General features: G+C 43.6%; 2 protein-coding genes across 5 annotated transcripts; one reads left to right on the top strand and one right to left on the bottom strand.

Annotated features, from left to right (window-relative positions):
* The first annotated feature begins 367 nt into the window (after positions 1–367).
* LOC141776511 (casein kinase I-like) lies at positions 368–7,529 on the top strand. 4 transcript variants are annotated; one of them, XM_074650133.1, is made up of 7 exons: positions 368–580; positions 685–919; positions 1,137–1,222; positions 1,323–1,407; positions 1,553–1,701; positions 2,713–2,793; positions 7,212–7,529. In XM_074650133.1, the coding sequence occupies exons 1-7, from the start codon at positions 383–385 to the stop codon at positions 7,320–7,322; spliced, it is 945 nt and encodes a 314-aa protein (XP_074506234.1). In that variant the 5' UTR covers positions 368–382; the 3' UTR covers positions 7,323–7,529. The 4 variants fall into 4 exon arrangements, with proteins under 4 accessions (XP_074506234.1, XP_074506235.1, XP_074506232.1 ...); XM_074650134.1 differs by having other exon boundaries at positions 1,556–1,701; positions 7,212–7,358; XM_074650131.1 differs by lacking the exon at positions 7,212–7,529 and adding an exon at positions 5,482–5,655.
* A 1,377-nt stretch (positions 7,530–8,906) lies between these two features.
* Positions 8,907–10,691, bottom strand: LOC141776510 (tripartite motif-containing protein 16-like). Its single transcript, XM_074650129.1, has one exon. The coding sequence runs from the start codon at positions 10,689–10,691 to the stop codon at positions 9,018–9,020; it is 1,674 nt and encodes a 557-aa protein (XP_074506230.1). The 3' UTR covers positions 8,907–9,017.
* Positions 10,692–15,974: the final 5,283 nt, after the last annotated feature.

The following is a 15,974-nucleotide window of genomic DNA, read 5'->3' on the forward strand; positions in this document are numbered from 1 at the left end:
GATACAGTTTTCAGTTTTACAGACTTTTCATTCACATATCTTGAGGTCAGAGGTTTGAAATTTGGCCATGTCAGTTTTTCCTCGCCAAAATGTAGCATATCTTTGGAGCGTTATCTAGTGTTCTTCCCGACAAGCTAACATGACATTGATTTTCTTAGGTTTCCTAGTTTGATATGATACCAGTATCTTCACTCTAGCTTTAAGACTGAGCCCGCTACCACCTCTGAACGACAGACTAGCATTCAGACCCGACGGCGGGATGTCGGATTGTTAAGCAGTTAATAGTTTATATAACACAAGATTGATATTTGACGTCTGTGTATCGATACAATATTGCCACGCAAAATATTGCAATACTATGCTGTATTGATTTTTCCCTGAAATGTGTCCAGCTCCTGTTCTGACTGTCCTTTCTTTATCTGTTCATCCAGAGGGCGTACCCCAGGTGTTTTACTTTGGACCGTGTGGTAAATACAATGCTGTGGTTCTGGAGCTACTGGGACCCAGCTTAGAAGATCTGTTTGACCTCTGTGACCGGACCTTCTCTCTAAAGACTGTACTCATGATAGCCATACAACTGGTAAGACAAACACATAAAAAATCTATTTTTATTATTTTTTATCTCAAAAACACTTGTAGTTTATTTTTGGATTACTTAGCGCTGTCTTTTGTTTTGCTCCTTAGATAACCCGCATGGAGTTTGTCCACACCAGAAGCCTGATCTATCGAGACGTGAAGCCTGAGAACTTCCTGGTGGGCCGACCCGGCTCCAAACGGCAACACACCATCCACATCATAGACTTTGGCCTGGCGAAAGAATACATAGACCCAGAGACCAAGAAACACATCCCATACAGAGAACACAAGAGTCTGACTGGAACTGCTAGATATATGAGCATCAATACACATCTGGGGAAAGGTGAGCTGCTCCCTCGTGCTACATGTGCACACATGTACCACTCTTAACGCAAATCATAGAGCCATACCATATCACCCGTAGATGTTTGTAAGCTTTGTAAGAACTGTGTTTCCCAAATTGAGTTTGCAGGCGTGCTCAACACATAGTTTGCCTTGACAACATTCATCTGTCCTGACTGAGAGCAATTTAAAGCCTTTGTTGTTGTTCTGTGTTTCAGAGCAAAGCAGGCGGGATGACCTGGAAGCTCTGGGCCACATGTTCATGTACTTCCTGCGAGGCAGCCTACCCTGGCAGGGGCTCAAGGTGAGGAGGCAGACGACCAGCCGTCCAGTGTGTTTTGTTTTGTTTTCCCCCCCTTCATCACCTCTGTGAATAAAATCCACCGTGTCTCTGTCTTCATTAGGCTGACACTCTGAAAGAACGTTATCAGAAGATCGGAGACACCAAGAGAGACACACCGATAGAGGTCCTCTGTGAAAGCTTCCCAGGTTCGTATACACACGCTTCGACAAACAAAACAAAAAGTGTTTCTGCACAGCTGTTGCATAAATGATCAGGTTAGCATATGTTGATCAAATCTTGCGTGTGTTTCTCTGTGTGTGCGTGGGTTTGGTGCCTGTGTGTATGCAACAGAAGAAATGGCCACCTACCTGCGGTACGTGCGTCGCCTGGACTTCTTCGAGAAGCCGGATTACGACTACCTGAGGAAACTCTTTACGGACCTCTTTGACAGAAACGGATACATCTTCGACTACCAGTACGACTGGACTGGAAAGCCACTGGTTAGTGTGGAGCGGGTGTTTTGTGCTGTCTGAGCTGAACTCAAAGAGTGACACATAATCATATGGCTGATCTACTGTGTAAACAGGAAGTGATAAAGTAGGCGTGCTATTATTTAGGGCCGCTAAAGCAATGATACATTTGTTTTAACGTTTTCTTTAATGCATTTACGCATAACTTGTAGGTTTTAGCGGGCTCAGTTTTAAAGCTGACCTCTGACCTCCAGATCAGTGAATGTAAATGGGTTCTATGGGTACCCACGAGTCTCCCCTTTACAGACATGCCCACTTTATGATAATCACATGCAGTTTGGGGCAAGTCATAGTCAAGTCAGCACACTGACACACTGACAGCTGTTGTTGCCTGTTGGGCTGCAGTTTGCCATGTTATGATTTGAGCATATTGTTTTATGCTAAATGCAGTACCTGTGAGGGTTTCTGGACAATATCTGTCATTGTTTTGTGTTGTTAATGGATTTCCAATAATAAAATATACACATACATTTGCATAAAGCAGCATATTTGCCCACTCCCATGTTGATAAGAGTATTAAATACTTCACAAATCTCCCTTTAAGGTGCATTTTGAACAGATAAAAATGAATCTAAATTAACTATTTTAATTTATTGACAGCCCTAATATTAATTTCTCTTATCTCCAAAAAGTCAAAGACACTTCCTCCTCCATTCTTTGTGAAGTGTAATCTGAATTTACTCACTTTTGAGTGAGTTCAACAGACAATAATGAAGTTGAAATAACGTGAGCTTTGAGTTCAGCGGTGAGGTTTTGAACTTTGAGTCGTTCACAATGCTGCAACATTCAGCGTCATCGCTCTCACGCTTCTACATCAGTATTTAAATGGCAACATAATAGTTTATTGTAGGGGGGGGCCTCTAGTGTACGACAGCGGTATCCATCAAGATCAATAATAGGATGTAAAGAAACGTCATGTAACCAAATGTGCATTTCCTCACTCTGATCCCATGTTGATGATCCCACTTCCTGTGTGTTTAGCCCACTCCTATTGGTCCGGTGGCCAGCGAGACTCCACTTCAGACGAGCAACCGAGAGAAAGCACCGCAGACCAAAAACCAGGTACACTCACTCTGAACAAATAATGCAACATGATGCACGTGTTGCACATTCACATGATTTATTACAGTCTGAGTATTTGAGAGAGATTCTGTATATATTTGCCAAACACCATCCATCCATCCATCTGCAACCGCTTATCCCGTTAGGGGTCGCCATTGGGCGAAGGCAGGGTACACCCTGGACAGGTCGCCAGTCCATCGCAGGGCTGACACATAGAGACAGACAACCATTCACGCTCACACTCACACCTACGGGCAATTTAGAGTCCACAATTAACCTAACCTGCATGTCTTTGGACTGTGGGAGGAAACCGGAGTACCCGGAGAAAACCCACGCTAACACGGGGAGAACATGCAAACTCCACACAGAAGGGTCCCAAGCCGGATTCGAACCTGCAACCCAGTGCTAACCACTGCACCACCGTGCAGACGTGTTTGCCAAACACGTCTAGTGAAAAAGTAACACTGTACGTCAGCCTCACACACACACACACACACACACACACACACACACACATGAAGCAGCCCTGCCTCTCCTTCACTCTCCTGCTCCCTCAGCTCTTGTCACTTTCTTGTTTGCTCCACTTGCAAAACAAAGCCGTGTTGGCCGTGTCGCAGGGTTAACTGGCTTCGGTTTCTTTATCAATCATCACCAAATAATCGGCACTAAAAGAAAGCAGCAAATATGCAAGAGGTGATCCAAACTGTTAAAAGGAACAATATGCAGCACTGACGGCTAGCGGTTTAAAATGGGTACTGCAGGCCACATTCAAAATATTGGGAGAGAGAGTTGTCTCTCTGTTTTTTGAACATTACAGCATGTAAACCCATGTTAAACCCAAAATACAAGTATGAACCTGAAAATTAGCATGATAGGTGCATTTGAATACAGTGGATGGATCCCAAATTGGGAAATTCTTGTGTTACAGCAGCAGGTTATTCAGACAAAGCACAGGGACAGTAAATATATAATAAAAAACACTAGAGATAATATCTGTAGTGTACACACAATATAAAGAATATATTAGAATACACTATAAATGTACCAGACTACTACCACTAGCTTAGAAAATATAAAATATGAATATAGAATAACAATAACATACTATATACAATACAATAGCAAAGTGTGCAAGTTACAATTTTTCTTAAAGGGACTGTTTGTAACTTCTTACCCGTATAAATCATTGCGGTTCGGTGTCTCATGCACGCTCGCGTGTGGCTACGCTGTTCAGACGAGACTCCAACACAAACTACACGGAAGCACCGTCTTGTGAAGCCCGTCTTGCAAAACAGTGTTGGCCGCGGTTGGAGGACGCGGGGGAGACCGTAGCTTTGGTCTCCAGGGCCGAAGTCTATGCTCCTCTGCTTGCCTTCACTCACACACCGCGCTCGTTCTCGCTATTTCGCTCCACTCTCACGTGCATGCTGCTCACTCCACACTGCAGAAGAGTTAGTTTAGCTCTGAGAATATCTAATGAATGTACAGTGGACGTTTGAACAGAGGTTTCCCGTGTCTTGTGAAGTGAAGGCGGGGCTCCTCAGCAAGTAACGTTATCGTCTCCGACCAAAACTCCGGCGTCTCCCCTGTTCCCTCCGGCCGCGGTCGGGAGGCTGAGGCAGGAAAAGCCAACACTAGGATCAGCATTGATTCATGGAGAGACCTCCGTCTGGTCAGCTAACATTACTGCCAAGCAGCTGAAATATAGAGTGATATTGTGCTTTTAGCTGACGTGTCGCCTCACTGTGTTGAGCGTTCACGTCTATGTAGAGCGAGCACAAGCGCGAGCAACAATACGCTGACTTTCGTTGCCTTAACGGCCACAGGTGTCGCTGTTAACAAGACATTTCTGATTCTTACATAGAGTCCCTTTAAAATCAAATGAAATGAGGTAGTAAACCAATGTGCGAGTGTGGTTGAGACAGACACTATAGAGCTGAGAGTTCTCTGTTAGACGGAGGTGAGGTGTTGTAGAGGGTTATAGATCCTTTAACGGACTAGAATAAAGTCCTCCTGTACCACCTGGATAGTTAATGGTTAAGTTATATTGCCTGTGTAAAGTATTGGCTGGACTTTGTCTATCTATTCACACGAGGAGCGCAGAGACCCGCTGATCCCAGCAGGACGTCAGTAGAGTAGGCGGTCCTTAATGTGGCCCAGACCACCTCTGAATGTGGTCTGAAAGATCCGATCTCAATGCGTCTCGAGTGCGTTCACACCTGTACTTAGAGCTGTCCACTTGTGATCGGATCACTGAGGACACATGTTAACACCAGGTCTGAACAGGACCAACGAACATAGACCACCTCCTTCCCCCTTTTTTGCATGGGGCCTCCACACATGCAGAGTCTCCTTGTGCACTCTCACTGTACCGCACACTTGAGTGCTCACCCTCCTGTTGCTCCTCCACCAAATACTGACTCTGAACTCACTATTTCTTTTCTCTTTCCTCATTCTTTTCTCTCCTCCTCACCGTGCTGCTGCTCTCCTCACTGCTTTCCCTTCTCCTCTCCTCTCTTTTCCACCCTGTCCCCTCCCCTTTCCACGGCGAGCCTCCTCTTCCATCTTACCGGTCCTCTTCATCTTTTCCCTCCTCCACCACCTACACCTCTTCCTCCTCTTCCTCCTCCTCTTCCTCCTCCTCTTTCCTCCCTCCCTCCTCGTTTCTCCTGCGATCGGCTCCTCTAGTCTCCAGAGGGGAAAGGCAGTGAGTCGCAGCCCACTCCAGTGACCAATCGAGAGCTGCTGGGCTCCCATCGCACTGCTGATAGGCTGGGCGGGTCCGTCCAGGTACTGAGAGGACGGGTTAGCTCCGCTGGCTTCTTGTCTGTCTGCCTACTTGTCTGTCTGCCTGCATGACTTTCTCTGAGACGGCGCAGGGGCTGATCTCAAGTCTGTTTTCTCACAACAACTCAATAATTCCCTCACATGGGACTATTGTAATAGAGATTCTAAATTAAAACCTTCCACGTTTTACACACCTTTACGTTTACACACCATATGTTAGGCAATGTGTTTTGTTTTTTTAAAACTACTCCCTTTTTCACATTAAAATAATGGAGACTTTATGCAAGGGGACAGAAGGTTGTGGCCTGGCTTCTCTATTGCTCTTATTGAACTGTTTGGCTTTCAGCTAGTGCTGACTTGGCCATGATCGAGCCACGGTGCAGAGGTGAATGTGGTGCTGTGAAGTGGATGTTTATTGAGTATTTACATGTGACGTAATCCATGTCGAATCATATTTGGATTCAATGCATTCTGAGGCACTAGTAGTTTCCCTGTGCTAAGCTGGGCGTACACTGTACTAGGGATGCTAATTTAGAAAGATTTTCTTAACCGATAACCGACCCTCGTTAACCGATTATTAACCCTTAACCGACGAGATTTGTGCGTCGCATGCAGCGGTGCACCAGCTGCAGTGTATGAGCACAACAGACAACTGAGTCCCCAGATCACCCGTCCGAGGGAGCGTTAACTTAGCGGTGTTGAGTGTAGTGTCGCGGACACGCAGCCACTTTCCCAGTAAAAGTCTCCACCGCACATTTAGTTTAGTTTAGCAGGTTGTCAGCTGTGTGTCTGCCCGGCGTAAATTTAGCGAGTGTCTGACAAACAGTGTGTGTATTTGTGCATTCCCCGCCACCAGCGAGTCCATATAACGTTACGCCGCTGCCTCTTTCTTTTTATAGACGTTTCAGCAGACAGGATGGCACAGATGATCCAAGATCTATTTTACACGTACAGTGTGAGCACTCAGGTCGTGGCTGACGATCGGACCGTACAGTGTGAGCACGTAAATTGGCGTAAAAGCAAAACACATTTCAGGCATGACAGGCGCACTGAAGGGATGGGAAATATTCAAAAGAAAAAAGGAAAATAGGTGAAATGTGTAAAGGAACTAAAAACAGGTGCAGCAGGACTGTACTAGCATATGAATGATGTCAGAGCGGCTGCTGTTAAAGAGTGAAGTTAAACAGTTTCAAGGCCACAAAGTCGTCGTTGCTTTTTGTTTTAAGTCATGACGCAGAGGTGTCGCTATTTTGCATGGCAGCAAAATGAATGTTGACAATGGCTGTATCTGTGGAGGTGTGAGGCTTCCCCGGAGGTCACAGCTCTTATGGACTATTTTTAAGACCACGTCCACATTAAGCTGGCTACATTTGAAAACAGTCTTCTCCTCTGTGAGGATGGAGAGCAGGACGCAGATGGACGTTTAACTAGCTGAGACTCAGCACAGTAACTGGGCTCTCACAAGAAGAGACTTTTATCTGCCTCTCAGTTGTTTTGGTGCATTTTTCACATAAGTTTTCAGATGTATCTGCCTTAGTGTGGACGTAATGCAAGTCTTTTTAAATTGTTGTCCCACCAATATCGGACGTTGGCACGCCTGAACTCATCCCTCCCCCATTTCTCACCTCCAGGTGATGAGTTCAACCAATGGGGAGCTGAATACAGACGACCCCACTGCAGGACACTCCAACGCACCAATCACAGCCAATGCAGAGGTGGAGGTGGCTGATGATACCAAGTAAGGACACACACACACACACACACGCACACACACACACACACACACACACACACACACACACACACAGGTTAAAGAGGACGCCAACACCTGCAACTCTTCTTTTAACCGTTAACAGCAAAAATATCCAAATTTAGATTTATGGTACGTGTCCACAGGGGCGTTTTTATATCACGAGGGGACGCGCCGCTTCCCAGCATTGGACGCCTGATGGGCTGTCACTAGACACAAGGCTCTCTCCACCTTCTATGGGTACCCACGAGTCTCCCCTTTACAGACATGCCCACTTTATGATCATCACATGCAGTTTGGGGCAAGTCATAGTCAAGTCAGCACACTGACAGCTGTTTTTTGTTGCCATGTTATGAGCCTGTTTTTTATGCTAAATGCAGTACCTGTGAGGGTTTCTGGACAATATGTGTCATTGTTTTGTGTTGTTAATTGATTTCCAATGAGTAAGTAAAATGAGAAATGATCTCAACATGACTGCCGGGTCACAAACTTTCTCATTTTCCAGCTAAACAGTTCACTAACTTTGAAGCATTTGTGACAAAACGGTTCAACTTCAGGACGTCATCCTGATCCAAAGCAGCCTGGAGCTTTGTATGATACCCTGGAAAGAAGACAGGAAGAAAAGACTTAGTTCATTCTTGTTTATTGATTATAGAAACCTTCAGTTTGTTCACACATCCCATCAGTAAAGTCTGTTAAATGACTCTTGTTACAATGATTTCACGTACAGATTCATTTTCATCCACACAATCAGTTTGTTTGAGCAGAATCTCAGCGATGTAACAGAGAATAATGATTTCCTTATTGATTATGATCATGATAATTACAGTTTCATTAAACATCTCAGTATCTCGTTTGTACGTCGATCTGGACGACAACATTTAGTCTGCCCAACAAATAAATGTGATTCTAGATATCTTTACAAAAAGTGGTGAGAACAGAATATCTATGATAAGAAATAAATCACTAGACCTTCCTTTAAGACCCGTGCAGTGGAAGAGAAACAACAACACACACACACACACACACACACACACACACACACACACACACATATATATATATATATATATATATACAAATATTCATCAAACATTTAGAGCACAGAGAAGTTTACATTTTCAAGCAGAGAAATATCAGTTCAGGTGAACAAAGATCATCATGAGCAGTGAAACAGACACAGGAAGGAGCGCCACCTGAAGACACTCACACATTTACAGAACAACTCATGAGAAGATGTCAAAGCAAAGAGTGTAGAAGCAAAGAGACGCAACTCTGCTGCTTTTTTGACAACAGGCGCTGCCGCCATTTTTGACTGAAAACACTTCTTAAATTCATAATATTTTATTGTTCAACACCGGCCGTTTTGGTAAAATGTGACAATATAATAGAAGTAATTTAGTTTTACTTTTGTACGTCACTTTGTAGGCGGACGTTTTACTGGCGTGCGGTAGTCGCTTTCAGTCCAAAATGGCGGAAGCGTAGCTCTGCTGCTGGGCGCTGACGTTGCAATGGAACAAACAATTAACTTTCACTTCTTGGTAATAAACGTTCTTTGGTCAAAGTAGAGCCCGTAATGTTTGATTGACAGCTGATCTCTGTGCAGTGAAGACATGACACAACAATGATGGACACCAGATAAGTTTAAGAGTTAAAACACAGAATTGAACCCTTAAATGACTTCTGTCTATTTCAGTTTACACAATTCAGCAGTGGTTCCATAACCTAAAGGCCAAAGTCCAGCATAGAGAGGCTCAGTGAATGTGGTCTGGACTCTGTGGAGGAGAGTCATGGTTTCAGAGACGCTGTAGAAGGACAGAATACCTGCACTGTGATCCAGATACACTCCTATTCTGGAGGACAGAGGACCTGAGACGGGGGTTTGGACATTGTTGTACCAAAATATATAACTGTTTTGGTCACAATATAACGCCCAAGATTTGTCATTGCCTCCAAACGCACATTCATTCACCCCCCCTGCTCTCCTGATACTCTTGTATGCGACTGCTACATAAACTCTTGTCCCTCTCCTCTCCACCTCCCAGTAACAACGTCCAGTCACACTCTCTCTACTCAGGACCTGATGACATCTAGTGAATCTGTCTGGGTGACTAGAATAAGACTGTCGTACCATCGTTGATGTTGCTTTTCTGTTCCCCTCAGATAATAACAGATGTGTGTATGCTGTGTTTGGATCCAGTGTGATTTCTCGTGAATATTGTAAGAATCCAGCTCTGGTCTTGGGCTCTGGTTGTGGCAGTAAAACATCCACTTCAGTCACTGTCTGTGAGACGTTTGTCCATTTCTCTCTCAGAACGTCCTGTAGTTTATCTCTGACTTCTGACACAGCCGCCGTCACGTCCTCAAAGTAGCTCAGAGGACGGATATTGATGCTGGATGAGTGTGTAGATTCACTGAGTGGTGACAGTGAGGGGTAGTGGAGTAGAAATTGATTGTGATCCTCTGTGTGTGACAGCAGCTTCAGCTCAGCGTCTCTCCTCTTCAGCTCAGTGATCTCCTGCTCCAGCTTCTTCTGAAGATCTTTGACTCGACTTACTTCACTTTCCTGCTGGGATCTGACCTGCTGCTTCACATCACAGTTTCTTTTCTCCATGAGACGGATCAGCTCGGTGAAGATCTTCTCACTGTCCTCCACTGCTTTATCAGCAGAGCGATTGACAGCCTCCACCTCCTGTTGGAGCAGCTTCACATCTTTCTCTCTGTCCTGGATCCTCTGCTGGATGTTGAGTCGACTCACCTCCAGCTCTCTCTGCCTCTCGGTCCTTTCTGCTGCAGCTGAGACGGTGTCGTGGCCTTTATGTTCATCCATTAAGCAGAGATAACAGATACACTGCTGATCAGTACGACAGAACATCTTCATCACCTCATCGTGACGAGAGCAGATGTTCTCCTGGAGCTTCTTGGAGGGCTCCACCAGCTTGTGTTTCTTTAATTGAGCCACATCATAATGAGGCTGGAGGTGTTTCTCACAGTAAGAGGCCAGACACACCAGACAGGACTTGAAGGCTTTCAGTTTCCTCCCAGTGCAGAAATCACAGGCCACATCTTCAGGTCCAGCATAGCAGTGATCAGCAGGAGCAGCTTGGAGTCCAGTCTTCTTCAGTTTCTCCACTAAATCTGCTAACATGGTGTTTTTCATCAGGACAGGCCTCGGTGTGAAGGTCTGCCTACACTGAGGGCAGCTGTAGATCTTCTTCTCATCCTCTCCATCCCAGTGGGTTTTAATACAGATCATGCAGTAGCTGTGTCCACAGGAAGTAGTCACTGGATCCTTCAGTAGATCCAGACAGATCGAACAAGAGAATGCTTCCTTGTCCAGCTGAACTCCTTTCTGCGCCATTTCACCTCTCAGTAGCAACGACTGTCTGATTTTCACTTCCTGAGAACCGACACTAGTTTGAGCTCTGATCTAATCATCATGTGTTATCTTGGTTACACCAACCTTTAAACTGTAGATCTGAAGGGGAGGGAACAAGGAAATAAATGGACCGATTGGAGTGGGTTGTGTTTGAGAGCAGGAAGAGGAGGGAGGAGTTATCAAGCTATGATTCATTCCAGGACGAGGAGCAGCACGACTGACTACGTCCCAAATCACATACTTTTGCTTTTTCCTTTTAGTACACTGCAGCTGCCCTTACAAAGTATGTACTGTTGCATGCAGCCGTTTACAGACAGACTAGTGACACATTACACACACTCCTGAGGCTGCAGTGATTGTTTTTAAGAAATCTCATAAGCCATTGTTTTACTGCTTAATTTTTTGTTTTACATAAGAAAGTAGAGATAAGTAACCTAGGCAACTAGTGTAGTAATAATAATAATTTATATAACACTTGTCAAACTTAAGTACAAAGTTCTTTCCAGATTAAAAGATTTACAGAATAAAAATTAAAATAATATAAAAATCTCATGTAATATTGGGGCAGCTAAACTGAAATATTCGTAACAATTGTGCGTTTTGCGATTAAAGTATCAAATTTGGCACAGATGTAGGTTTATATGTTATGAAAAGATATAGATATCGGGGCACTGCTTTTTTGGCCCCTGAGGGACGAATGGGGCCAAATAGGCGCTAAATATTCCAAAATGTTGCAGAAAACTGATTTTATGACTGTTGATGATTTCCAAGGTGCGTTCAAGCTGATGAGATCAGATGTCAGAAGATCACAGGCATGATGTTTTTACCTCTATATCTTTAAAGGGTACTTTTTAAAAGCTTTTAACCTGAGAAAAATGCGAAAACCAAATAAAGGAGCGTGGTCACTTCTGGATCAAACTTCACCCCCATGCCTTCATGGTAGAATGACAACCAATAAAGCAGTAAAACTGACAGATAGCTTGAAAGCTGGATACATTTCTTGGTCGCCAGTAAACTCTAATCACAGTTAAAGTGATACTGAACTTTGGTAGAACTTTGGGTTGTATTGCCAGCAGTAACACTGACAGAGATAACGCTGGGTAAAGTTCAGAGATTGCCGGTAACTTCTAGTCACAGGTGACATGAGAACTTCTTAGTTTGAGTCAGCACTTCAGGTTCATATGACAATGTTTTATTTTTGCAATGGCCTTCAAATCTGAGCAAAGGAGCTGATATTTGTCCGGTCTCTAACCTGTGACCAAGCTGACTGTGTTGAACTTATAAGAAAACTTAGATGAGTCTCCTGTTGAAATACAGGGTTAAAGAGACACACAAGCTTATCCACCACAGCAAGGTGCCAACTCCAGTAGGATTCAGTTTTTCTTTTCTTTTTTTGATATACAATAGCACTTTTTAATTTACATTTATTTTTTAGAGGGTGTTGGATTTATTATGTACAAAAGTGCTTACAATGACCTGAAATAACCTGCTTATAAGGGAAGCTGAAAACTGTTGTATTGTTTCCTATTGCTCAATAACTGTCTCTCAATTATTAGCTTCTAAGGGCATAACTCAGGGTGAAGGAATGAAGGACTTGGGGCTGTTCAGTTGTTGTTGCACTGTTTTGTTCCTTGAGGAGGTGATTCGGTGACTGTAGATTTCTATATAGTCACATTGTAATAATCTCCGGCAGCATTTGGAGAGGCTTTGAACTACTCAAGGGCGAGGACAGGGGGGAGGCACACGGGACTGCATGTTCTGTTCTTTTCACAAGGTCACGGGAGGATGGAGTCAGAAGAAGAAACAAAAAAGAAGATATGCAGCAAAAACATCACGTGCCATAAGCTCATGAATATTGATTTGTGTAAAGCTTAAATACGCTGGATCAGGGATAGCTCGGGGTTCAGACTTCGCGAACTGACCCATGCATTGTATGTTGTCAGGGACACGTTGATTGGATCCAGAATTCTGTAAACTCTTTTATTTTACTTATGCAACATTGATTGTTCGGAATAAATTGTATTATTATGCTTTAACCCATCTGTTTGGAAAATCTCTTTGTCACACAAGATTAACCAGCACGTAACTGGGCCTTGACCTCTCGGAGGTAGAGGGCCGGTTCCTTCAAGGGGGGGTGCCTCTATACATGGCCTTAAATACAGATCAATAAGATCACTTCCTGAACAGATTTCACAATCAGCAGATGGATTTATTAATAGTTTAACTTTTGAAATCATGCTAAAATTACATAAACAAACCGCACCAGAGTCGGCTTGGAGGCGGACCAAGACCCACCTTTTCAGGTAACTAAACGGGTTATGAGTGAAAGCAACCTTAGCGACCTGTTTCACTAGCAACAGGACTGAATGGAGAGAGAAAAGAAGCAGCAGAAGCAATTGATGATGATTTTCTCCTTTAGTTGGGCCGATATCACGTCTAGTGAGCAATACAACCCAAAGATCTACCAAAGTTCAGTATCACTTTAACTGTGATTAGAGGTTACTGGTGACTAAGAAATGTATCCAGCGTTATCTCTGTCAGTTTTACTGCTTTAAAGGTTGTCATTCTACCATAAAGGCATGGGGGTGAAGTTTGACCCTGAAGTGATCACGCTCCTTTTATTTGATTTTCACGTTTTTCTCAGGTTAAAAGCTTTTAAAAAGTACCCGTAAAAAATAAAGAGGTAAATAAAATCATGCCTGTGATCTTCTGACATCTGATCTCATCAGCTTGAACGCACCTTGGAAATCATCAAGAGTCATAAAATCAGTTTTCTGCAACATTTAGGAATATTTAGCGCCTATTTGGCAAATTGGCAGCGCCCCGATATCTACATCTTTTCATAACGTATAAACCTACATCTGTGCCAAATTTAATTAATGATGCACGTTCAATCACATAGCAACAATACGGCCGTTCACTGTTCTTCAAACCATGCAATGTCTTCTACAAGAGGTCAAGAGGTCAGACAATCTCCATTAAGCTCACTGCAGTGTCTGAACTACTGTCCATCGGTCTCATTTTCTACAGAAATCTCTGGATCAAAATGAGCATTCACAGTAATGACAACGATGACGAGGTTCAGGACTGCTAGTTCAGCATCTGACTGTGATATGGATCAGTGTCCTGATGACATTCATGTCCTTCAGACTAACAGCTAGATGTGAAAGCTTGGCTTGGACTTTGACTGAATGAGTTCAGGCTGTCAGATTGGTGCATTAACATCCTCAGATGACTTTAAAACTGAGCACTCCTGACCTCTTGTGGTCCAAGTCGGCGCTTTCTGAGAGAATCTCCACGTGTTCAGCAGTCAATATACGGAGACAGAAGCACTTTCAAACACAAGAAACGATCACAGGAGAAGTGTTTCACATTATTTTAGTAGATAGTACCACCTGCTGACCAGCAGTCATTCCCAAGCTGCTGCTCTGCTGAGCATTACTCAATCACAATATCATGTGATACTGTTTAATGACAGCAGCCGTACTGTGTGATGGGCTACGCTGACATTTAAAATGAGTGATCCCAGGAGGCAACAACAGCTTTTCTTACTGCCACACAGCCCTCACTGGGCCGCTCTATCACCAAGAGCTCTGTTAGGGTGAGGAAAACGACGGCCTAGTGAGGACGGAGCCCCAAACTGAGAGAAAAATATGCACTTGTGATTTTTTACGTGTTCATTTGGACAAAGACTACTCTATACACACTATTCAGGACACTCAGACAGAAGACAGTGTGGAGTAGTCCAGAAATTAAACAGTAAAGTAAAGCCTCCTCTACACACAACAAACAGCTAAATCCATCTGAGAATAACTAATAATAATTAAATCAGGAGAGACTCTTATGAATTGAATGATGATTTATTACAAAAGTGCACGAATTATGAATAGTCACAGTCTTTGGCGATTTAGACCCAATGTGACATAATAAGGGGGAAGTGATGCCGTAGTTGGATTTAGGATTATTCCCCCCCGGGTCTAGACACTGGTGATGGTGGTAGTTCAATTCAATTCAATTCAATTTATTTTTGTATAGCGTCAAATCACAACAGAAGTTATCTCAAGACGCTTTATATATATAGGGTAGGTCTTAGAACGTACACCATAGTTTAGAGACCCAACAAGATCCACCAAGCACGCTGTGGCCAGGAAAAACTCCCCGATTACTTGGAAGAAACCTGGAACAGAACCGGGCTCAGGGCGGGCGGCCATCTGCCGAGACCGGCTGGGGGGATAGATAGATAGATAGATAATGGCCTAGCAGCTGTAATAGCTAATACAAGTAGGACTGATAACACAAAACCAATAGTGGTGGATGTAAAAAAGTGATAATACAACTATCGGTATTGATGTCATTGGGTCGTCCTCAGACGGGCTTTCAAGCGGAGCTTCCAGCTGTCTCAGTCCATCATACATCTGGCTAGCTCGCCAGCACTGTCCAGCATCTCTCCTCAGTACGTCCATGAATGTTGGTGTGGGACATCCCTGTGATCGATGCCCATGCGTTGGTTCCCGTAGCATCAGCATGCTTGCTGGGAGTTCTTGATGTCTTTGGCGGTGACCGAGAAGATTGATGCCGATCCGATGAATGAAGTGGAGCAGGATTGCTCTGATTGGATGAATCTGGAGGTGATGGGGTTGTGGAGGGTCGCATCCGTTTGTGCTGATACTGACGCTGAAAACAGCATAGAGGAGAACGGTTTTTAACTTTTGACAGCGACAATGTGATTGGTTAGGGAGATATGGCAAGCTCTGATTGGTCACTGAAAAGAGAGACGCCCATAATCAGCTGACATAGTAATAGCCAATGAGAGAGTGACCCAGAATGAATGAGAATGAATGAGATTGCACCCCTAGTCTTCCTGACTGAATTTACACATAAACTTCATTAAATGTTAAATATGAATAATGTTGTGGGATTATTCCTTATTTAATGGGGTATTTTTGGATTCATTCATAATTATTACATACTTAAATATAATAAATAAACAAAGCATTGGAATAGTGATTTGGAGGTTGAATACCATGAACACCAAATAAGTTTGGATCCGGTGTGATTTCACGACAAATCCTGTTCTTTGACTGGTTACAAACAGCTGACTGACAACAGGGAGTTATCAAACTAAACTGTCCTGAAATATTTAAATGGCTTTATAATCATTTATTTTCATATTTAACGATCTACTTTGAAGCATTTGTGACAAAACGGTTCAATTTCAGGACGTCATCCTGATCCAAAGCAGCCTGGAGCTTTGTATGATACCCT

Source organism: Sebastes fasciatus, chromosome 11, assembly GCF_043250625.1.
Source record: "Sebastes fasciatus isolate fSebFas1 chromosome 11, fSebFas1.pri, whole genome shotgun sequence".
NCBI classification, from domain to species: domain Eukaryota; kingdom Metazoa; phylum Chordata; class Actinopteri; order Perciformes; family Sebastidae; genus Sebastes; species Sebastes fasciatus.

Coding starts and splice junctions, on each gene's coding strand:
- LOC141776511 (XM_074650131.1), top strand. CDS start 383: ATGTGTCCAGCTCCTGTTCTGACTGTCCTTTCTTTATCTGTTCATCCA. Junction 581..684: donor TCATGATAGCCATACAACTG/GTAAGACAAACA, acceptor TTTGCTCCTTAG/ATAACCCGCATGGAGTTTGT. Junction 1,223..1,322: donor TACCCTGGCAGGGGCTCAAG/GTGAGGAGGCAG, acceptor TGTCTTCATTAG/GCTGACACTCTGAAAGAACG.
- LOC141776510 (XM_074650129.1), bottom strand. CDS start 10,691: ATGGCGCAGAAAGGAGTTCAGCTGGACAAGGAAGCATTCTCTTGTTCG.